The sequence below is a fragment of the Coregonus lavaretus genome (assembly GCF_964263955.1).
Source record: "Coregonus lavaretus genome assembly, chromosome: 12".
Classification (NCBI taxonomy): domain Eukaryota; kingdom Metazoa; phylum Chordata; class Actinopteri; order Salmoniformes; family Salmonidae; genus Coregonus; species Coregonus lavaretus.
Window position 1 is genome coordinate 24,777,249 of NC_139999.1, and position 24,035 is coordinate 24,801,283.

At 46.7% G+C, this 24,035-nt stretch overlaps 1 protein-coding gene across 1 annotated transcript in view; it reads right to left on the minus strand.

Annotated features, from left to right (window-relative positions):
• Positions 1-659: 659 nt before the first annotated feature.
• LOC311138732 (calcium/calmodulin-dependent protein kinase type 1-like) overlaps positions 660-24,035 on the minus strand; it is a 65,566-nt gene continuing 42,190 nt past the window's right edge. The window contains exons 3-12 of the mRNA XM_084173533.1: positions 17,660-17,791; positions 6,234-6,308; positions 5,022-5,160; positions 4,354-4,480; positions 4,103-4,178; positions 3,785-3,897; positions 3,143-3,221; positions 2,880-2,967; positions 2,556-2,700; positions 660-2,161 (exon numbers count right to left, since the gene is read on the minus strand). Of these exons, the coding sequence (XP_084029659.1) occupies positions 2,058-2,161; positions 2,556-2,700; positions 2,880-2,967; positions 3,143-3,221; positions 3,785-3,897; positions 4,103-4,178; positions 4,354-4,480; positions 5,022-5,160; positions 6,234-6,308; positions 17,660-17,791 (1,078 nt within the window). The 3' untranslated portion in view covers positions 660-2,057. The remainder of the gene's footprint in view (positions 2,162-2,555; positions 2,701-2,879; positions 2,968-3,142; positions 3,222-3,784; positions 3,898-4,102; positions 4,179-4,353; positions 4,481-5,021; positions 5,161-6,233; positions 6,309-17,659; positions 17,792-24,035) is intronic.

Consider the following 24,035-nt stretch of genomic DNA (forward strand, 5'->3'; position numbering starts at 1 on the left):
CTAGAGGGAGTAAGGACGCATAGGAGGCTGGTAGGAGGAGCTATAGGAGGACAGGCTCATTGTAAGGGCTGGAATGGAATTAATTGAATGAAGTCAAACATGTGTTTCCATGTTTGATACCATTCCATTTATTCCATTCCAGCCAGTACAATGTGCCAGTCCTCCTATAGCTCCTCCCACTAGCCTCTTCTGAGACAGAGAGGATAGGATCAGGAGATCATGTCCCTCTTCCCTCTAGTCTCGCGTTGCCACACTTCCAAGTCTTGTTCACTTGGCTATTGAAACAAAAGTAAGAAAGCCCTAAATCGTACTTACGTATGAGCTACAACCCACTGGACTGGACTGTCCTGGTGATGGAAACACATTGTACCCTTCTAATCAGATAATTAAATTAAGTGAGTATGTGTTCATTAATCAAAGTGTGAGTATAATATGGCACAAATCTGTTCTATCGTCAGCTAGTGCTGTGTACAGTAAATGTATGAAGATGATGGAAAGAACGTGAACTGAACTGTGGAAAAAAAAGGAACATGAACAAATTAGTAGAGTAAAGTCCTCTAATAAAAGAAATCTGTCTTTCTCTTTTAGGTAACCAAAAGTATCTGTTCTAAATGACCTTAAGATGAGTGAGATCGAAGAAATGATGAGGTGAGACAATGAGATGTATATTTACATTCTTTAATTCAAATTCTCTCTGTACAGATACAATGGCTCGGAAAACAACCAACATATGAATGGAGGTAAGAGCCATGGAAGAGTAGTCAAAGTGGGAACGTTAGTAGTATCTACATGGTGAGAGAAGTATCTACACTTACAAATGTGTCTTCAGTTAAAATCATCCACACCCTGCTTTGGGTTGAGGAAAGGGCGGACCTCATTTCATTCTCCATGGTCTTACAGTAATATCTTTAATGGATTAAGTCTTGAGCAGCGTTATCAACGGGATCATATTCCCCCCAAGGGGAAGAGTGTGGCTTTTAAGAAACATCAAGGAGTAAAAACTGTGGGTTAACTGAGACCTATTCTTAGTACTAAGAGGAATGGCTGTGTATGTAAGTCTATCTCCCATGAGGTATTACACTTCTCAACTGGGAAAGAGATCTAGACAGAAGTAAGTCTGTATTTTAATGATTAAATTACCACAATGAAATATATAAAAAAATACAATGATAGAAATGAAATAACCTCTAATGTTGCATTAACTGTACAGAGATATATCTTTCGATTTGTAAAAGCTACCAAAAAAGAAACCTTTGACATTGTCCTAAAGGCACCATAGAGAAGAGGTCCCTGTGCTGAATTATTTCAAATCAGAAAGCCTTATTCTGTTACAAGCCTGGGGAGCACAACCACAAACTTACAGTTGTGAAACACAACCATGCTGAGAAAAAAAAGAAGAAAAAATATATACTCCAATGGATGGAGTATTCTCACATGGATTCTCCAGCAGTGGTATTAGGTGAATGAATCTGTGCATTGTATGGCTTTATGCCATACAAATTTAATTCTGAGGGGCTAAACTTATTATCATCATAAAGATGTGTATCTGAAGAACAGGAACTATAACACAATGGTTACCACCATACATGATTGTGCAATAGACTCTTCATGCTATAAAACACATGTTGCCAATAGGCAGGGGACCTGTCTTCTGACCATGCAGATATCATTAGTGGATTTGCTTTCTAGAAGTTGTCAAAGGGGAAGGATAATTAAGATAGAAAACAGCATGTACATAAATGCAAAAAGCAGACACACATTTTAAAAGGATGAGAAAACAGTTTGTCCAGCACCCCAAAAAAAATAATACCCAGGATTACTCTGGGCACCACACCTCTCCTCCTCTTTGTTCTCCTCCTCTCCTTTCCTCTCCCCCAATCTGTTCAAATGACCTCCTCTGTTGGCATCGAGTCCCTCCTCCCTCCTCCCCACCCTGGAATTCATAACCCGCCTGCCCCCCCTGGTGGCAGGGCACTGGAACAACTCTGTATTCCTGGCCAGACTGGGGAGTTCTCTGGTCTCCAGAGGTAAATGGGAAAGCCATTGGTGGGCAGGGATCAGACCCGACTGGTTGGATGGCAGCGGTAGGTGCAGTTGGAGAGGGGGTCGCGCTCAGCCCCCCCATCAGCACTCTGTGAGCAGCACCCCTCACAATGAGACTCTGGAACACATAGAGAGAGAGTGGATGATCACCACACAGAGATCTGAAAACTCAAGACGCTTCTATCTACACTATAAATCTGCCTCATATTAGCTTATTTCAAACAGTCCCCTATTGGGCATTGGACAAGGATTACATATCAAAGTGTTACTGAGTGAGACAGTGTGACTGATTGTGTACGTAAGACTGAGCCTAATACACCGTGAAAGGTACTGACAACATACTGTACATAGCAACAAGACCCACTGGGGTTGAACAAAACAGCTAAATTAAGTCTTTTTTGGGGGGGGATGGGTGGCATTCACAATATCATGTCGTGTCTCCAATTATTCAATTACGTTTTGCTACAATTAGTCCCAACTTGTGTGGTGTGGCGGTGCTTTGCCCCACTGACCGGTGGTGTGCTCTGTCTCTGTGGCCTCGGGCAGCAGGTGGGCTCGGTGGGGGCAGGGCAAGGTGGTCTGGCTAGGGCCCTCCTGACTGGTGCCCAGCTGCAGACGCCTCATGTGGCGCACCACTGCCGTTGCATTAAACGCTTGCTGCAGGAGGGAACACATTCAAATCAGAATGTTTAATAGTGATACATAATAAATGCAAAAGATAACTGTACTGACAATGAAAGACAGCTGAATGCTGCAGGATTCTACTTATATACTAAACACAGCAAAAATGTCTTTGCATTTTGAAGAGGGCCAGATTCACAGAAAAGGCAACTCACCCTCCACTTGCTCTTGGCAAAGTTCTTCTTGATCTGGGCACTGACAGACTCATGGATGTTCTTATCTAGAGCTGTGTCACCAGCGATCCTGAGGGACAGAGAAAGACATGAGGGGACAAGTTCAGCTGGTTGTCACAAGAACAGGTGAAAACTTGGCAAAAGCACAAATTGAGTAGATGATGCTCGACATAATAAAGTTGTGTTATGTGCATGCCTGTGTGTGTGTGTGTGTGTATTGTGAAGGAGAATATGGTGTACACTACCAGGGGTGCTGCAGAGCCTGGTTACATGTGTAGCGTATCCTGGGGTCCTTCTCCATCAAGTGAACTATGAAGTCTTTGGCTGAAAACAACACATGAACAGACACACATTTACAACTCACATATTTCACCCAAAGACAATGCCTTTTTTCTTAATTTACAGTATCTAATAATGCTACTTACAGATGACAAAAAGGTAGCTGAAGTAGAAATAGACTAGCTCCCAGGCTACTACAGTAAAATAGGCTTCACTGCAGCAGAAACACTGTCCAGACTGACAGTAAAAAACAAAATGTCCACATGCCTTTGACCTGACTTCAGAAACTCCCTACAGGACTAAGAAATGTGGGGGCTCTAAGAAATTGTGATCTCACAGGGCCTCAGTGATTGTTCTATGGCCAGTGAGTGTATTATGGTTAATCCCATACACACTGACGACTTGGTAGACACTGAAAGCTTGGCAGACACTCAAAGCATAACAAACCCTAGACCTAGGGAGTAATTTCCATTAATATGAAACTGCTGACAAGGGGAACTAATAATGGCACCATAATGTTATACATACTGTATTGCACTATGCTGTAGTGTCCAGGTTTAGTTTCTCTCTCCAGGCAGCAGAGAAAAGAGAGGAGAGGTATACTGTACCTGAATCAGAGATATCGTCCCAGTACGGAGAGTCAAACTCATATTCAGCCTTCAGGATCTGCTCAAAGAGCTTGGCGTCATTCTCGTCATAGAACGGAGGGTATCCACACAAACTGTGTCAGAATAAGAGTGTAAAGGCATCACGGGAGAGTTAGGGGACCTGTTGTAATGCTTTTATACTTGAAAATACATCCATGATCTGGTATGAGTTGATTGTTAAAAACAATGTAGTGGAAAGAAATGTAACACAGCAATTCTGTTTTAAGACTGGTAGGAGAAAGACTAAAGTGAAAAAGTAAGTCCAAGCGCATGACTCACAGGATGTAGGCGATGACACCGATAGACCAGCAGTCCACCGCCTTGCTGTAGGGTTTCTGGGCCAACACTTCAGGGGCTGCAAGATATCAGAGCAGTGTTTTCATCAGCATCATTACACATGTAGCCTGACATGATCACTGGGTGTGTGCTTGCTCTCAAAACAGACTAAATCATAGAAAACACATGCTCTTGACACATAGATAAAGACAGACACACACAGGCATGCACTGATCAGTGCCAGTCCTCCTTACCCACGTATCCTGGTGTTCCGCAGGCTGTGGACATGACACTTCCAGATCCCTCGATCTTGGACAGACCAAAGTCACTGATCATGATCTTAGAGTCCTCCTCCATACTGTCGTACAGAAGGTTCTCCGGCTGGGCAAGAAGACACAGAATTCAATCAACTTTATTGTCAACAAACATTTAACACACACACACACACACTGGGGAAATAATTAGTTATCCAAACTAATGATCAATCAGTTTACACTCTGCTGAACTGCCTGTAAACAAATTAGCTCATTAGAGGAGTAAAAGCAAATCATCTCATTTGCTTGGGACAAATACTAGCGTAGGCAACAAACATTTTCCATACTACAAGGTCACCCTTTAACATTTTACATTACATTTTAGTCATTTAGCAGACGCTCTTATCCAGAGCGACATAACCTCTCGTAATTAGTAATATACTAATTGCTAAAAGGTAAAATTGTGAAAATTCAACGTTGCAGTTTTCATAGTGGGGATACCTATCACTCATCCAGTCTTGTGACTATTCAGTCATTGAACAGAAACGAGAAGGTAAAGGACTCCATTGTTAAAGACTCTGAAATCTCCTCTTTCATGCCATTTGACCTTCCCTTACAATGCCAACCTAAATGTCGTCCTCACCACCTGACCCTTGACTCAGGCTCACCTTCAGGTCGCGGTGTACGATGCCCATGTCATGGAGGTATTTGACAGCATCCAGGATCTGCTGAATGAGCTTGCTGGCATCTTTCTCTGTGTAGAAGCCCTTCTCCACAATCCTGTCAAACAGCTCCCCACCAGACACCCTGGACAGAAAAGAGGAACGATTGTGATGTACATATGGCCATCTAACTGCTACATATGGCCAGCTAACTGCTAGATATGGCCATCTAACTGCTACATATGGCCATCTAACTGCTACATATGGTAATCGCTCCTGAGTGGTGCAGCGGTCTAAGGCACTGCATCTCAGTGCTTGAGGCGTCACTACAGACCCCCTGGTTCGATTCCAGGCTGTATCACAACCGGCTGTGATTGGGAGTCCCATAGGGCAGCGCACAATTGGCCCAGCGTTGGCTGGTCTAGGCCGTCATTGTAAATAAGAATTTGTTCTTAACTGACTTGCCTAGTTAAATAAAGGTAAAAAAATATATATATATATATTCTAACTTCAACCTGCTATAAGCCTACATCACCACTAGGTGGAGGCATCGCTTCTTCCTAAATGTACCCACCACTGCGCTCTGTGATTCAGCGCTAACAACAAGCTAAAGCCCTGTCAAGCTTCCTCCCAGAGAGAGAGGGAGAAAGAGTTAGGGAGTGAGAGAGAGATAGAGGGGATTTTTATGTGTGCAAACCCCTTACGGCAGTGTTGCTAAAGTGAACACGACACCCCTCCGTCATCTCACCACCCACTGTTTTCAACAGCAAAAAAAACTCTCTCTTTCTCCCTCACTCCCCCCTTTCTCTCTGTCTCTAACTCACTCCACACCTTCTGACATTTCAGGAGGAGAGATGGGTGGTAGGCAGCAAGGTTACCGGTGTGAGGGCATATTCCCCAGTGGTTGTCAGCAGGCACGATAATGCGACTGTATGTCTGTATGTGTGTGTGTGGGGCGAGTTAGAGACAGAGATCAGTCAACAGAAAGGCCCCTGAGCTCAGAGAGTAATTCATGGAGAATGACACTGTGCGTGGGAGACAGCGCAGGCAGGGAGTCTGAAACACACACATTGCAGAGGCATAATCATGAACGTTTTTAAACTGAAGGCTGCAGAGAGTGAGTTGATATAGGGACATAAAGTGTTTACGTGGGTAGAAGTGGAGAATAGAGAGAGATAGCAGATAGAGGGACATAATAAAGACAGGATGATCACTCACAGCTGCATAATCAAGTAGAGGTGGGTTTTACTCTCAAAGATGTCCTCAAGGGAGACAATGTTGGCATGTTTTAACCTAGAGAGAGAGGGAGAGAGAGAGGGAGAGAACTTTAGAGTCAGAGTCACAAACATTGTACACTGAGTATACAAAACATTAAGAACACCTGTTCTTACCATGACATAGACTGACCAGGTGAATCCAGGTGAAAGCTATGATCCCTTATTGATGTCACTTGTTAAATCCACTTCAATCAGTGTAGATGAAGGGGAGGAGACAGGTTAAATAAGGATTTTTAAGCCTTGAGACAATTGAGACATGGATTGTGTATGTGTGCCATTCAGAGTGTGACAAAAGATTTAAGTTCATTTGAACGTGGTATGGTTGTAGGTGCCGGTTTGTGTCAAGAACGCTGCTGGGTTTTTCACGCTCAACAGTTTCCCGTGCGTATCAAGAATGGTCCACCTAGGGCTGTGGCGGTCACGAAATCTCGTCAGCCAGTGATTGTCAAGCAAATAACTGTCGGTCTCACGGTAATTGACCGTTAATTAACACAAACATATTTAGCATCTCCTGGCTTACACACATAGCCTACAAGCCACTGATGCAGACCTTTGGAACATCTACATTTTAAAAGGTCTAACAAATCCATGTAATATAGCCTACACCTTCACAATAAATCCATTATTTAATTTAGACAGGTCTAAAGAAAAAAAGAATAGCATACTCTGAGTTGTCCTTATGTTAGGTCCTGATGAGGCTATGCCAAATGGCTGTGGGCTACACTAGTTCACTTAGCAGACAAGATTTTCTTAGAATTCCGTGGCATTATTTTATATAATTTTATAGTATGAAGAATACAATTGAACAAAGCTGAATTAAATATAAATATTTTCTCCAAACGATTTGAGGGAGTGCGCACATGCAGCTCTTCTGTGTTGAGCGGTTAACAAAGAAATAGGTACTCCTATATACTTAATTTAGAGTTTTAATGTAACTTTATTTGTTCTACAAACGTTGGGCTATATATATTCATTTTTAATACATTGTAAGGCTGCATGATGAGACTAATGATGATTAAAAAAAAGTTGCTTGAAAGGTATGAGCTTTACTTAGTTTTTTGTGCAGGCTGTACACACTTCAATAGTCTCTCATTCACAATTTGACAAGCCTCAAATTTCACAGCGGCATCCCCTTTGTGGCCGTAACGCACCCTAAAAAAATCCATGCCTTTTGCGGCCTGGAGTGCTGCATTGTGCCCTTCTCCCTGAGTGCTGTGCAATCCGAAGCGCATCTTACTCACATGGCTCTCCATCACATGATCAGGTCTTTCTCACAGGCTACAGGTGAAGACAGACACATCGGGGACGCAACTGCGAGTGTCCTTATCCAATTCTGAGGTGCATATTGAAGATATTGGAAGAACTGTCCACATTTACTTTTCGTCAGCCAACAAGATGAGTAGGCCTAACGAACAGCAAAAGCACTAGCCTATGTCAATCTACTATCCCCATAGTACAAAAGTCAACCTATTCTATTCTGTGCAATAAATAAATATTCCAAACATAGTCTGGGACAGTTGGGGGTGCAATAGATCCCAAATTAATACAACCACTAGCATCAAAAAAACATTTTTTACACAATGTGACTGACGCAACAGATCAGAACGTTTAGCTTAAAATGTTGATAAACTATTGGGCTATTTCTTCACATTATAAGCGCAGCAATGCGCACATGGCAGTAGGCTATAAGTGCAAATGTTCCATTAGCGGGAAAACACCTTTATCAAAAGTGACTGCAAATGTGATTATGCATGTAATGCTTTTATTATAAAGGTGCATTTTTAAGGTGAACATTATCTTCCCCAAACTTGAAACTCACGCGCTGCTTATGTATGCCAGTTAGGCTCCAAACCCATTGTAAAGCGGATTAATGTGCTTAATTTTAAGAAGTTTTTTGGCCACTTTAGTTGTGATACAAACCTTATCAAAACATATAGGCCATATATGATTCGAAAAAGTCGCAAAAAAAAGGCTGTTTCTTATGCTGGGCATCATTCACAAGTGAAATATATATAATTCACAAGCGATAGGCTAATATTGTCACCCATCAGACTATTCTTGATTTAATCTTGTCTTTACATATACTAAATAATATATGTGTGACATTTGTTTTGATTTAGAATGGACCATTATCATGCACCTGTATCGAAACAGGGGCAGCGGGAAAAAAATACATGTCATCTATGCACTTAAATAGTGAATGGAGGACACATTTCCTGTGGTTCATTTTCACGCCAGCCAGGTAGGCTATTCTCATTTTACATTTACATTTTAGTCATTTAGCAGACGCTCTTATCCAGAGCGACTTACAGTTAGTGAGTGCATACATTTTTCATACTGGCCCCCCGTGGAAAACGAACCCACAACCCTGGCGTTGCAAGCGCCATGCTCTACCAACTGAGCTACAGGAGGCCACTCCTGTTCTAAAGATAAACAATGTGCTTAATATTAGTTGAGAAATAAATATAGTAGGCCTAGTCTATAGAAAGCTGATGGGATCCTCCTCTTTTTAGTAGAGGCCATCACTCTGTTTTCTCGCACAATTGCATAGCCTATAGAAATGTTGCGCAACATGAGCTCATGGGCTCTCATTAAGTGTTTGATTAGATTTTCGAAGACATTTGCATTGATGTCAGAGGGATTAGAGGGACAATAGATTGCTGAGTACCAGGCAGTTAGCAAGTTTGGTAGGCTACTAATGACCAGCAGCATCATCAGAGCTTGGAGAAGCCTAATTACCGTGACTAAACGGTCACGTGGAATTTGACTACCTTCATGACTCGTGATGGCCGGTGTGGCGGTAATACGGTCACCGCAACAGCCCTAGGTCCGCCACCCAAAGGACATCCAACCAACTTGACAAAACTGTGGGAAGAATTGGAATTGACATGGGCCAGCATCCCTGTGGAACGCTTTCGACACCTTGTAGAGTCCATGCCCCGACAAATTGAGGTGGTTCTGAGGGCAAAAGTGGGCGGTGCAACTCAATATTAGGAAGGTTGTCACGCCCTGACTCTGGGGACTCTTATTTGTTGAGTCAGGGTGTGATTTTCTATGTTGTATTTTCTATGTTTGGATCTAGTATGTTCTAGATCTATGTTGGCCGGTGTGGTTCCCAATCAGAGGCAGCTGTCGCTCGTTGTCTCTGATTGGGGACCATACTTAGGCAGCCTATTGGCACTAGTGGGATGTGGGATCTTGTTCCGTGTAGGTATGTTTTGTGTTCTACCTTGGACCACCATGTTACGGGGGCTATTGGTTCAGAGGGAGCAGGAGTTATTTGGTCAGAGGGAGGTGCTACAGGAGGCTAAAAGGGAGAAGGAAAGTGTAGAGGCACGGCGAGAGGAGCTGGTTAGGCAGCAGAAGGAGCGGGGGTTAATAAAGGAACCCAGTCCCGCTCCTCGCACCAAGCAAGTGGTGCATGTCGCCAGTCCGGTCCGGCCCGTTCCTGCTTTCCGCACTAAGCCAGTGGTGCGTGTTCCCAGTACGGCCCGACCCGTTCCTGTCCCTCGCACCAAGCCAGTGGTGCGCGTCGCCAGCCCGGTCCGGCCTGTTCCTGCCCCTCGCACCAAGGCAGTGGTGCGCGTCGCCAGCCCAGCCCGGCCTGTTCCTGTCCCTCGCACCAAGCCAGTGGTGCGCGTCGCCAGCCCGGCCTGTTCCTGCCCCTCGCACCAAGCCAGTGGTGCGCGTCGCCAGCCCGGCCCGGCCTGTTCCTGCTCCTCGCACCAAGCCAGTGGTGCGCGTCGCCAGCCCGGTCCGGCCTGTTCCTGTCCCTCGCACCAAGCCAGTGGTGCGCGTCGCCAACCCGGTCCGGCCTGTTCCAGCCCCTCGCACCCAGCCAGTGGTGCGCGTCGCCAGCCCGGCCTGTTCCTGCCCCTCGCACCAAGCCAGTGGTGCGCGTCGCCAGCCCGGTCCGGCCAGTTCCTGCCCCTCGCACCAAGCCAGTGGTGCGCGTTGCCAGCCCGGCCCGGCCTGTTCCTGCTCCTCGCACCAAGCCAGTGGTGCGCGTCGCCAGCCCGGTCCGGCCTGTTCCTGCTCCTCGCACCAAGCCAGTGGTGCACGTCGCCAGCCCAGTCCGGCCTGTTCCTGCCCCTCGCACCAAGCCAGTGGTGCGCGTCGCCAGAGCAGTCCGCTCCACCGGTGCCTAGTCCAGCTCCGGTCAGCGGCTCCAGTCCGGAGCCTGAGCAGTCCGCTCCACCGGTGCCCGGTCCAGCTCCGGTCAGCGGCTTCAGTCCAGACCCAGACGTCAGCCCCTCTCCAGGTTCGGGGTCTCCCACACCAGGGTCCAGACAGGGCTTGGAGTATAGTGGGAGGAAGGAGAGGGGAAGCAACGCGCCGAGGTCTAGACCAGACCAGGGGCGCAACAGGGAGGCGAAGAGTGAGAGGTCGTCACGCCCTGAGCCGGATCCGCCTCCGAGGCGGAATGCTCACCCGTCCCCTACCCTGTTATGTTTATGTTGTGCGCACCTTTGGGGGGGGGGGGTACTGTCACGCCCTGACTCTGGGGACTCTTATTTGTTGAGTCAGGGTGTGATTTTCTATGTTGTATTTTCTATGTTTGGATCTAGTATGTTCTAGATCTCTGTTGGCCGGTGTGGTTCCCAATCAGAGGCAGCTGTCGCTCGTTGTCTCTGATTGGGGACCATACTTAGGCAGCCTATTGGCACTAGTGGGATGTGGGATCTTGTTCCGTGTAGGTATGTTTTCTGTTCTACCTTGGACATCACGTTTTGTTTGTTTATTGTTTTGTCGGTTGTTTATTCATTAATAATAAACATGTACGCATATCACGCTGCGCCTTGGTCCGTCCCGTCAATGAATGAATGTGACAAAGGTGTTCCTAATGTTTTGTATACTCAGTGTACGTTACCATGAGAAATACGGAACAGTCTTTTTCTTGACAAAGTGTGATTGTTAAAAATAGCATTGTGTGATTTTCTCTTAGATCATTCAGATCATTTTTGTATCTAAATTAACTTCATAGGGAGCACTATATGAAAAAATATAAAAGTATATATTAAAAAGGTAATATTAGTTTTATCTGGAGCTAGAGTTTTATCTACAGTGGTCAGACTCTGTGTGGTGGCACACAGCTCTGTAATTGGATGAGCAGTGTATTCCGACGCCCCTGAGAGTCGTTGGCGTGGCGGCAGCACAGAACACTGAGCAGGTGATCCACTGCTCTGGAGGCGGTTTTCTACCATCAGCCCCATGCTCGCCTACAAACACACACAAAAACACACACACACTCGATCTCTCTTAGACACTCCTCACCTTACAGAACACTGACACTCTTCTTTACTGCCATTTTTCTATCTTTGGTTTTAGCTCTGCAAGAGTGTAGGAACCATTCATTGGGTAGAAAGCTAACAATGCTCTAACACAAGGCTGAGTCCTCCTATGACTGCAACTGTCACGAACGTCTTGAGAATGAGCGGACCAAAGCGCAGCGTGTTGAACGAACATGACTTTATCGAAGAAAGCGCACACACGAAAACAAAACGAAACAAAACACGATCGTGAAGTCCTCAGTGACACAAACACGGAACACAGGAACAAAGGAACAAAAACCCACAAACACAAGGTGAAAACACACACTTTAAATATGGCTCCCAATCAGAGATAACGAGCCGACAGCTGACACTCGTTACCTCCGATTGGGAGTCACAAGACCAATTACCCCAAAAACACAAACAAATGAAACGCACCCATACCCAACACCACCAAATGAAATACACCCTGACTCTAACTACACAGTCCCAGAGCCAGAGTGTGACAGTACCCCCCCCCAAAGGCGCGGACTCCGACCGCGCCTACACCCAAAAAATGGGGAGGGCTGGGTGGGTGTTGCTCCACGGAGGCGGCTCTGGCACTGGTCGTGGTCCCCACCCCACCATAGTCACTACCCACTTAGGTAACCTCCTCCAACTGACCACCCAACACCCTAACCCACCTGGATTAAGGGGCAGCACCGGACTAAGAGGCAGCACCGGACTAAGGGGCAGCACCGGACTAAGGGACAGCACCAGGATAAGGGGCAGCACTGGACTAAGGGGCAGCACCGGACTAAGGGGCAGCACCGGACTAAGGGGCAGCACCGGACTAAGGGGCAGCACCGGACTAAGGGTTAGCACCGGACTAAGGGGCAGCACCGGACTAAATGGCGGATCCTGGCTGGCTGGCTCTGGCGGATCCCGGCTGGCTGGCGGATCCCGGCTGGATGGCTCTGGCAGATCCCGGCTGGACGGCTCCGGCGGATCCCGGCTGGACGGCTCCGGCGGATCCCGGCTGGACGGCTCCGGCGGATCCCGGCTGGACGGCTCCGGCGGATCCCGGCTGGACGGCTCCGGCGGATCCCGGCTGGACGGCTCCGGCGGATCCCGGCTGGACGGCTCCGGCGGATCCCGGCTGGACGGCTCCGGCGAATCCCGGCTGGACGGCTCCGGCGGATCCCGGCTGGACGGCTCCGGCGGATCCCGGCTGGACGGCTCCGGCGGATCCCGGCTGGACGGCTCCGGCGGATCCCGGCTGGACGGCTCCGGCGGATCCCGGCTGGACGGCTCATGGCTGGCTGACGGATCTGGCTGCTCATGGCTGGCTGACGGATCTGGCTGCTCATGGCTGGCTGACGGATCTGGCTGCTCATGGCTGGCTGACGGATCTGGCTGCTCATGGCTGGCTGACGGATCTGGCTGCTCATGGCTGGCTGACGGATCTGGCTGCTCATGGCTGGCTGACGGTTCTGGCTGCTCATGGCTAGCTGACGGATCTGGCTGCTCATGGCTGGCTGACGGATCTGGCTGCTCATGGCTGGCTGACGGATCTGGCTGCTCATGGCTGGCTGACGGATCTGGCTGCTCATGGCTGGCTGACGGATCTGGCTGCTCATGGCTAGCTGACGGATCTGGCTGATCCTGTCTGGCAGAAGGCTCTGGCTGATCCTGTCTGGCAGAAGGCTCTGGCTGATCCTGTCTGGCGGAAGGCTCTGGCTGATCCTGTCGGGCGGAAGACTCTGGCTGATCCCGTCTGGCGGAAGGCTCTGGCTGATCCCGTCTGGCGGAAGGCTCTAGCTGATCCTGTCTGGCGGAAGGCTCTGGCTGATCCCGTCTGGCGGAAGGCTCTGGCTGATCTTGTCTGGCGGTAGGCTCTGGCTGATCCTGTCTGGCGGAAGGCTCTGGCTGATCCTGTCTGGCGGAAGGCTCTGGCTGATCCTGTCTGGCGGAAGGCTCTGGCTGATCCTGTCTGGCGGGAGGCTCTGGCTGATCATGTCTGGCGGAAGGCTCTGGCTGATCCTGTCTGGCGGAAGGCTTTAGCGGCTCCTGTCTGGCGGAAGGCTTTAGCGGCTCCGGTCTGGCGGACGGCTCTGAAGGCTCATGGCAGACGGGCGGCTTAGCAGGCTCAGTACATACGGGCCGTTCATGCAGCGCTTGGCATACGGACAGTTCAGACGGCGTTGGGCAGACGGGCAGTTCAGGCAGTGCTTGGCAGACGGACAGTTCAGACGGCGTTGGGCAGACGGGCAGTTCATGCAGTGCTTGGCAGACGGACAGTTCAGACGGCGTTGGGCAGACGGGCAGTTCATGCAGCGCTTGGCATACGGACAGTTCAGACGGCGTTGGGCAGACGGGCAGTTCAGGCAGTGCTTGGCAAACGGACAGTTCAGACGGCGTTGGGCAGACGGGCAGTTCATGCAGCGCTTGGCATACGGACAGTTCAGACGGCGTTGGGCAGACGGGCAGTTCAGGCAGTGCTTGGCAGACGGACAGTTCAGACGGCGTTGGGCAGACGGCAGACTCTGGCCGGCCGAGACGCCCTATAGGCCTGGAACGTAGTGCCGGAACTGGAGGTACCGGGCTGAGGCCACGCATCTCAGGGCTACTGCGAGGAGCAGCAACAGGGCATGCTGGACCCTGGGGACGCACACAAGGCCTAGTGCGTGATGCCGGAACTGGTGGTCCCGGGCTGAGAACACGCATCTCAGGGCTAGTGCGGGGAGTAGCAACAGGGCATGCTGGACCCTGGGGACGCACACAAGGCCTAGTGCGTGGTGCCGGAACTGGTGGTCCCGGGCTGAGGACACGCATCTCAGGGCTAGTGCGGGGAGTAGCAACAGGACGCACAGGACTCTGGGGACACACAGGAGGCTTGGTGCGTGGTGGAGGCACTGGTGGTACTGGGCTGGAGCGGGGAGGTGGCGCCGGAAATACCGGACCGTGCAGGCGTACTGGCTCCCTTGAGCACTGAGCCTGCCCAACCTTACCTGGTTGTATGCTCCCCGTCGCCCGACCAGTACGGGAAGGAGGAATAACCCGCACCGGGCTATGTAGGCGAACCGGGGAAACCATGCGTAAGGCTGGTGCCATGTATGCCGGCCCGAGGAGACGCACTGGTGGCCTGCTGCGTGGGACCGGCTTCATGACATCCGGCTCAACGCTCAATCTAGCCCGGCCAATACGAGGAGCTGGAATGTACCGCACCGGGCTATGCCTGCGTACAGGAGACACCATGCGCTCTACTGCGTAACATGGTGTCTGCCCGTACTCTCGCTCTCCACGGTAAGTACAGGGAGTAGGCGCAGGTCTCCTACCTGACTTCGCCACACTCCCTTTTAGCCCCCCCCCAAGAAATTCTTGGGTAGTACCCACGGGCTTCCAGCCTCGACTCCGCGCTGCCTCCTCGTACCACCTCCTCTCGGCTGCAGCTGCCTCCAGCTCTTCACGAGGGCGGCGATATTCTCCCGGTTGTGCCCAAGGACCCTTTCCATCCAAAATCTCCTCCCATGTCCAAGAATCCTTGATAGGCGTCCATAAATCCTGTGTAGGTAGGTCCTGTTGCCGCTTGACACGCTGCTTGGTCCTTTTATGGTGGGTTTTTCTGTCACGAACGTCTTGAGAATGAGCGGACCAAAGCGCAGCGTGTTGAACGAACATGACTTTATCGAAGAAAGCGCACACACGAAAACAAAACGAAACAAAACACGATCGTGAAGTCCTCAGTGACACAAACACGGAACACAGGAACAAAGGAACAAAAACCCACAAACACAAGGTGAAAACACACACTTTAAATATGGCTCCCAATCAGAGATAACGAGCCGACAGCTGACACTCGTTACCTCCGATTGGGAGTCACAAGACCAATTACCCCAAAAACACAAACAAATGAAACGCACCCATACCCAACACCACCAAATGAAATACACCCTGACTCTAACTACACAGTCCCAGAGCCAGAGTGTGACAGCAACAGAGTAGCTCATACTCTATCTCTAGGTGTCTCTCTCTCTCTACACCAAAGTATCATGGCACAGCACAGGTAGAATACATGGCTTTCCCCTTCAACTACTGATAATTCATCCATCTGTGTCACTACATTTTGAGAAGACCTGCCCATAAAGAATGATATTAGGTGAAGTGGCCCAAGTCTTCAGTATAGCAGCAACTGACACTCATAGGGAGAGCCAACATTCTTCCCATGGAATTTAAGCAGACGGGTAACTACTGTTCCGTGAACACCTTACTAATATTGAGTTGTGGAGCGTGATAAACCCAGCAGCATGGCAGTTCTTGACACAAACCGGTACATTTGGTATCTACTACCATACCCTGCTCAAAGGCACTTAAATATTTTGTCTTGCCCATTCACCCTCTGAATGGCACACATACACAATTCATGTCTCAAATGTCTCAAGGCTTAAAAATCTTTCTTTAACCTGCCTCCTCCCCTTCATCTACACTGATTCCTAATGTTATGTATACTCAGTGAATAGGAGTCATATTGAGACTGACCAACAGATAGCCAGACAATCATAGAGACAAACAGCACCCCATTGATGACAGACACTTGTCACACTGACACTGCTCAGAGAGAGGCCAGATCAAACATGGAACCGCACCGCAGTATCAATCTAGTATCACATGTGTTCCTATGCCCTGTCTGAAACACTGTTGCCTGGGGGAAAACACAACACTTTGTCATTGGCAGTGATCCAACTGAGACAAGAGGGAGGTTATAAAAGCCCTTTGATTTCATTATGGTCTCAGTAAAGTGTGTTTTATTGAGTGGAGAGAGTGAGCGGAGGTAATGAATTGCTCTGGGGGATACAGTACAGTACAATACAGTACAGTAGGCTACAGTACAGTAAGGACGGTTAGTGGCACAGCCCCTTTAACAGCTATAAAGGGTTATCCTTCTCTCTCTCTCTCTCTCTCTCTCTACGTGATGGTTTCAGATCTACGAGGGACCATGAAGAGGTTTCATATCAGACTGTTAACAGATAACTGTATCCACAACCCTTCACACTGATATTAACTACCCGCTGACTTTTTTTTGTTGTTAAATTTTAATTTAATTTTTTTTTTTTTTTTTTTTTTTTTAGTCATTTAGCAGACGCTCTTATCCAGAGCGACTTACAGTTAGTGATTACATATTTTTTTATACTGGCCCCCCGTGGGAATCGAACCCACAACCCTGGCGTTGCAAACGCCATGCTCTATCAACTGAGCTACATCCCTGCCGGCCATTCCCTCCCCTACCCTAGACGACGCTGGGCCAATTGTGCGCCGCCCATGAGTCTCCCGGTCGCGGCCGGCTGCGACAGAGCCTGGATTCGAACCAGGATCTCTAGTGGATCTCTAGTGGCACAGTTAGACTTCTACAATGATGTTAACTACATCCACAATCTTGATCACTGATGATGTCTTCTAACTACCTTCTTCCTATCTGATGCAATTCTGGGTGACTAAGCAGCCCTGGGGGACTGTTTAATGGGTGCAGTAGTGACATCCTCTAACAGATGTTTTACGCTGTCATTAAGAGGCAGCCATCTTGCCTTGAGTAATTGGATAAACAGACAGACAGAGTTCAGCGTCTCAATCCAGGTTTCTCTGGGCCACCTGGTTTGAGAGAGGCTGCTATGGCGTTTTCTACAGTTTCTTCTCCCTTATTTTCCTCCTTGTCTCCTAGCTAAGGACCCTGACCTGAGGTACAGACTGATATAATCACTACTCAAAGAAATGTTGGCTTATTTTTACTTTTAGTAGATTAAACTACGGTCTCTTTCTTTCTCTTTCTGTCTCTCTCTTTCTCTCTCTCTCTCTCTCTCGTACCCCCATCCTCACCTCTAGAAGGATCCCTGTAAATTCACTAGGCCTATGTGTCTCCTGTAACCCAGGCAACAAGAGCACTATAAATAGCTTAGGCCCCTCTAGTTCCGTTGTTTCCGGCTTGGTACGTAATTCCACTGTTTTAAAGGGAGGTATTTTAACCAGACTGTCATTACTGTAATTGTAGTCACTATCTGTCTCAGAGTTAAATCTCCTCCTCTGCTAAAATCAATGAGCAATGTGTGTGTGTTGTGTCACTCACTTGTGTAGGACAGCAATCTCGTTCTCGATGCTGTTCTCTTTGCCCTCCAGGGCTTTCTTAGGGATGCATTTGATGGCCACCAGTTTCTGGGTCCTCTTCTCTTCTGCTAGGACCACCTCGGAGAAAGCCCCCCTGAAACAAAAACAAGATAGGTCAGCCAAAGACAACACAGACTGCCAATCACGTATTTTCTTCTGCAACCATTTTTATTAGTAACCCAGGCCAAACACCAAAAGAGCAAGCAGAGGTACAGTAACAATGGCAAGGAAAAACTGCTTATTAAAGTTTATGAACCAGAAACAACTCTACAGGGGGAGCCCATTGTCTTTTGGAACATTCTAGATTTTATGAGTGGCCTACATCAAACAAGTTTCACTTTTAGTTCTCTTTATTTCTCCTCTGAACGAATACTGAGGAAACTGGACTTTGGACTGGGAGGATATGGGTTGGCATTAGCATATTATCAGGGATCCAGTACCCAGTCAGAAGCCAGTGGAGCAAGATCTATCAAACCTCTATCAACATGTCTCAACATGTCATGCTAAAGCAACACACAGGTTCCTAGAAGGAAATGGTTCCCAAACCTTTTTTGTATTTTGACCAACATAAAACAATTTTCTCACTAGATAAACAAGACGATATTTCTGGCCAAATCCCAATCCCACAGTTGGCCGTGACCCAGGAGGCTTTTGCCATTACCTAACAGCGGGTGATGATGCATCATCTGGGAAACACCATAGGTTTAGTATTTAGTATTTTATTAGGATCCCCATTAGCTGCTACCAAGGCAGCCGCTACTCTTCCTGGGGTCCAAACAGGAACAAAACAAAACAATAATCTACATAATAAATTAAACAATACATCACACAAGACATTGTGCACTATTCAAATTCACACTGCTCCACCATTACAAATTGGCAAAATAATAGTACAATATTACAATGTGTGTGTGTTCACAGTCCGTGTTCTGCCGTGAGGTGTTGTTTTATCAGAGAAGAGAAGAGAAGAGAAGAGAAGAGAAGAGAAGAGAAGAGAAGAGAAGAGAAGAGAAGAGAAGAGAAGAGAAGAGAAGAGAAGAGAAGAGAAGAGAAGAGAAGAGAAGAGAAGAGAAGAGAAGAGAAGAGAAGAGAAGAGAAGAGAAGAAGAGAAGAGAAGAGAAGAGAAGAGAGCGAGAGAGAGAGAGAGAGAGAGAGAGAGAGAGAGAGAGAGAGAGAGAGAGAGAGAGAGAGAGAGAGAGAGAGAGAGAGAGAGAGAGAAATAGTTCTGTTATCTTTTTTAAAATGCTGATGCATTGTTATGGGGAAGTCTGCACCGATGGACACCCTCTTATTTCCTCAAGTGTTGTAACTTGCGTACATGTCTGAGGACGTGTGTGTGCATGTGCGTGGTTTGTGTGTGTGTGTGTATATATGTGTGTGTTATGCAGTGGTAACAGTCCCCAGCCTCTCTCAGTCTTATCTCTCTCTAGGCTGCTGATAGCTGTGTGCAGGACATGGACATGGCTGAGCCTTAAGCCTCAGAGGGCAGGTTTTATACAAACATAATCTACAGTAAGACAATGTATGGCACGATGGCACCATGCCAGGGTCTCAGAGAAGACGCTACGCAATAAAATGGTGGAAGCCTCTGCTTCACTAATGGCAAACCGTAGGTGCAATACACAGTCAGAGAATATAAATGTCTTACAAAAATGACATGAAATTTGACTTTTCCAATACAGGTGATCAAATCCTAAAGGCCAGCCTTATGTTTGGCTGTGGATAATGATGATGCATGCTCTCAGGCACACCTGAGATGGAACTGAGGGGTTATTGTGGTCAGCCTGCTCCAACTGATTCTAACTTCCTGGAATTCAAGTAGGACATAATGGCTTTTGGACAACACGTGTTATTGTTTGTGTGTTTGGTACACATGGGCACAGGTGTTACACGTAACGACAACAAAGGATGTGTTTCATTTGTGTTTTGACCCTCAGGACTGGTTCCTTCATTTGAAGGGACAGAAAACAAACCGTTTGGTATGCTATTTATAACCCTGCAAAACAGCATCAAACGCTTAACATTCAGGAGTCAAGCCAATCTGTCACGACTTCCTCCGAAGCTACCTCCTCTCCTTGTTCGGGCAGGCTTCGACGTTCGTCGTCACCGGCCTTCTAGCCACTGCCGCTCCTCATCTCATCATTCCATTTGTTCTGTCTTGTTTATTACACACACCTGGTTCATATCCCCTCATCAGTACCTGTATAAGTGTTCCCTCTGCCCCCTTGTCTTTGTGTGTGATTGTTTATTGTGGAGGAGAGAGAAGCTTGGTGGAGCTCCGTGTATTTTGTATCGCCGGGAATATTCCCCGTGTGCCTTGTATTTTCCAGAGCGCCTGTTTTGCACACTGGAGTGTTTTTATGCATTACTGCGTAACTATGTGGTTCAGAATAAATCCTGTTATTCTGTGATTTACCCTCCTGCGCCTGACTTCTTCAAAATCACCTCATCACACAATCACTGACCTTAAGCCACAATGGGAATGATTGTGCTCACTGGGTTATTTCAGTAGAAACACACCAACAACAAGGAGGAGAACAAGAGACAACTCTTCTATAAATTGTCAATTGGACGAAACTGGTCTTTCCTCAATGTCGTACAGAGTCTTGAATCGGGCATATGGTTGTTGTTGTTGAGTGTTCTTCATGCTCTTGCTAAGACACAGTGTAAACATTTGATCTAATCTAAATCACTGTGGAAACGGAACGTTTTAGTATTCTTGTGACTCACAAGACTCAAAACCATGTTTATTGGTCCTCTGTAGCTCAGCTGGTAGAGCACAGCACTTGTAACGCCAAGGTACTGGGTTTGATCCCCGGGACCACCCATACACAAAATATTTATGCACGCATGACTGTAAGTCGCTTTGGATAAAAGCGTCTGCTAAATGGCATATTATTATTATTATTATTATTATTATTGTCTCAACCCAGCCACGACCCAAGGGGACTGGCCACCAATAGCGGTGTCTGGGTAAAATCACTGAGGAAGCCAGGAAAAAAAGCCATATTACAACCTATGTGTTGTGATAATTGCGTTGTTTGCGCTATAACCTGTTAGTTAATATCCCTTGCCAGCGTCATATATAGGCCTAAGGCTGAGACAATAAGACGACACAGTGGCAGAATAAATTCAACCACACCTTTGTTTCATCACAAAACTGAAGAGCAACATCTGTCCGGTGAAGTCCACAAAAACAAACAGTTACATGACCTAGAGCAGGGATCATCAAACATATAGATTCAGCCGCAGGCTGATTTTTTGTTGAGTGGATGGTCGGGTGGCCGGAATATAATTACAAATAATTTGTAGACTGCAAATTGACCGCAAAAAGCCCAAACAGATATAATGCTTGACTAAAACGTAATAATTTCAAACCTTGCTTACATTTGTATACGATCACGTGTCTCTCTATTATGTGTGGGAATACTTGGGGACAGATTTCTTAAATTAAATCACTTGGAGCTGATTTCCTGTTGTTTTTACAGTCTTTTATGTCAAACAATAAAAAAAATACAAATAAATTGCTATTATTATTTATTTATTTTTGGTCAGAAAACTTGGGGGGCCAAATGAGACCACCCGCGGGCCAAATTCGGCCGCCAGTTGGGTAACCATGACCTACAGCATGGTCAAGCAAGTTAATGTTTCCGACATTTTCAGACTACTAAACTATTGATTTAGAACCACAGAGACTTACCGCAAGTCGCAAAGAAAACAGGAGCTGCCTTCACTATTCCAGCACCAATTCAACTTCAATTATTCAACATAATAAAATCACCTATGCTTAGTCTAATACAGTGAGAACTAAGATACCAAAAACAATTTAGACTAATCAACGTAAGCTAAATATGATATGGCTTTCCATGGTACTGATCTCTGTGTGTGTGTGTGTGTGTGTGTGTGTGTGTGTGTGTGTGTGTGTGTGTGTGTGTGTGTGTGTGTGTGTGTGTGTGTGCAAGTAAAAAAAAAGTTGTCTCACCCAGAAACACCAATGCCATCCTCCTCTCTTTCATGACTCTGTCATACAATACACACTTTAAGTTTTTGTTGTCCTAGGCTACCAGGCTAAAATGCTTGCTCACTAGCCTAACTTCCTTTCATGGGGCAACGATGCACCTGGCCAGCTAGTAAACATTATCATACCACATCTAGCTACATATTGAACTTCCATCCTCTCAGGTCAGGGGCACAGTGTATGAATTTATGGTTAGATCAGAATCACCGTTGTAATCATTGGCCAGTAAGTAGAATTAAATAAAACCACAAGTCCAATTCCCTATCTCCATCCATGGCTAATTTAGGAAAGGGATGATTTTAGCTAGCTAGCTAGCCACCGGAGGACAACGACACAATGAGATGCTACAATTCAAGTTTTTTCTGTAAATGACGTTTGGCTTGTGATTGGTGTGAAGCCAAATCCAAACTGGCTTCCCTTGACACTTTGTTTTTGGTGCGCCAGGACCATTCACAGTTGAGCTCACTCAGTTTAGCTCAACACTGATTGGCTATTATTCTTTTGATTATTATCAAAGGAAGCCAAATGCTTGCTGGCTTCCCTTGCATTCAACGCTACGAGCAGCAACAATGTCATACTCTTTTTGACCAGACAGCATCAGATAGATGGCCTACACATTCTGAGACAGAGGGGCACTGTTTCGCTTGGATGCTTTCTCTGGTGAGATACATTCAGCCTCTTGAGAATTAAAGGACAATTGTGAAACACAGAGAGACAAAAGAAATTATTATTTACTTTTTTTTCTTGATACATTTTTTGGGGAACCCTGGCTTCCCTTGGCATCCATGAATACACGCCACTGCTGGCCACATTCCACCATTAGGAAGCATGGCTCTATACTGGTCATTGTGACTCTGGGCCCAAATCCAGCCCTGGAGCAGGTGGTGGGGAGGTCACCAGTTCAAATTCCACTCTAGAATCTGGAGCAATTGCAATTCTGAACTCTGAAGCCGCCTCCAGAAAGACCAGACTAGAAATGGCAGAGAGTGCAATCATTCTCCCAAAAAAGACCCATGACAATGACAATGATGGATGATGATAATGATGATGATGATGATGATGATGATGGAGATAATGATGATCTTGTGATCTTGCAAGTCTGTTTCAGGATTAGCTTGCTCTATTGTCAGGGTATAATCAAACATGATAGTGCCACATCCTCTCACGTGCCAATGTGTCCTGTTTTCACAGACCTACTGTATTTACACAGAATATACGTAATAACAGACAGTAAACATGCTCTAGACAGTATGACTGATAATGATGCCTTATAAAACATCTCGGAGCCTTTAATCACCTACAGGTTTTTTTCATAACAACATCGATCCTTCTGACTAATGCTGAAAAAAATCCCCTTGACATCTTGAGGGATGTTAAGAAAATATACTATGCAGTTTTATTAACATTTATTAGGAACAGGGCGAGTGGTTTTGGTTCAGTGACATGCTGTGGGTTTTGGCTGAGATGGAGCAGAGCAGGAGGGTGTGGGGGTGTTTACTGAGCTGATCCTAACAGGATGTTCCTATCATCACCAAGAGACACAGGTCCGAGAAGACGCCTGGCCCTGACGCTATCCAACACCAAACAGTCCCAACATACTACTAATATCAGCAGACAGAGCATCCTCTAAGATACACTCACATACACACTATCCAAACACACACCTATCGCAACAGTACACAGCTTAGACACTATCCAAACATTTACATTTACATTTTAGTCATTTAGCAGACACTCTTATCCAGAGCAACTTACAGTTAGTGAGTGCATACATTTATTTATTTTAATACTTTTTTCAAACACACACCTATCGCAACAGTACACAGCTTAGACACTATCCAAACACACACCTATCGCAACTGTACACAGCTTAGACACTATCCAAACACACACCTATCGCAACAGTACACAGCTTAGACACTATCCAAACACACACCTATCGCAACAGTACACAACTTTGTGCTCTTCTATACAGACTACGATACTACACTCTTGTGTAGGAGAACCCATAGGAGAACCCTTTGAAGAACCGTTTTTGGTTCCAGGTAGAACCCTTTTGGGTTCCATGTAAAACCCTTTCCACAGAGGGTTCTACATGGAACCCAAAATAATTCTACCTGGAACCAAAAATGGTTCTACCTGGAACCAGAAATGGTTCTCGTATGGGGACAGCCGAATAACCCTTTTGGAACCCTTTTTTCTAAGAGTGTAGTCCAAACAGTCAACTATACTAATAATAATACCAAAAAGTTTAGTATTTAAGTCAATCAACAGTTAAAACAGCCAACTGTTCACATAGTCAAGCATCCTAGAATAAATA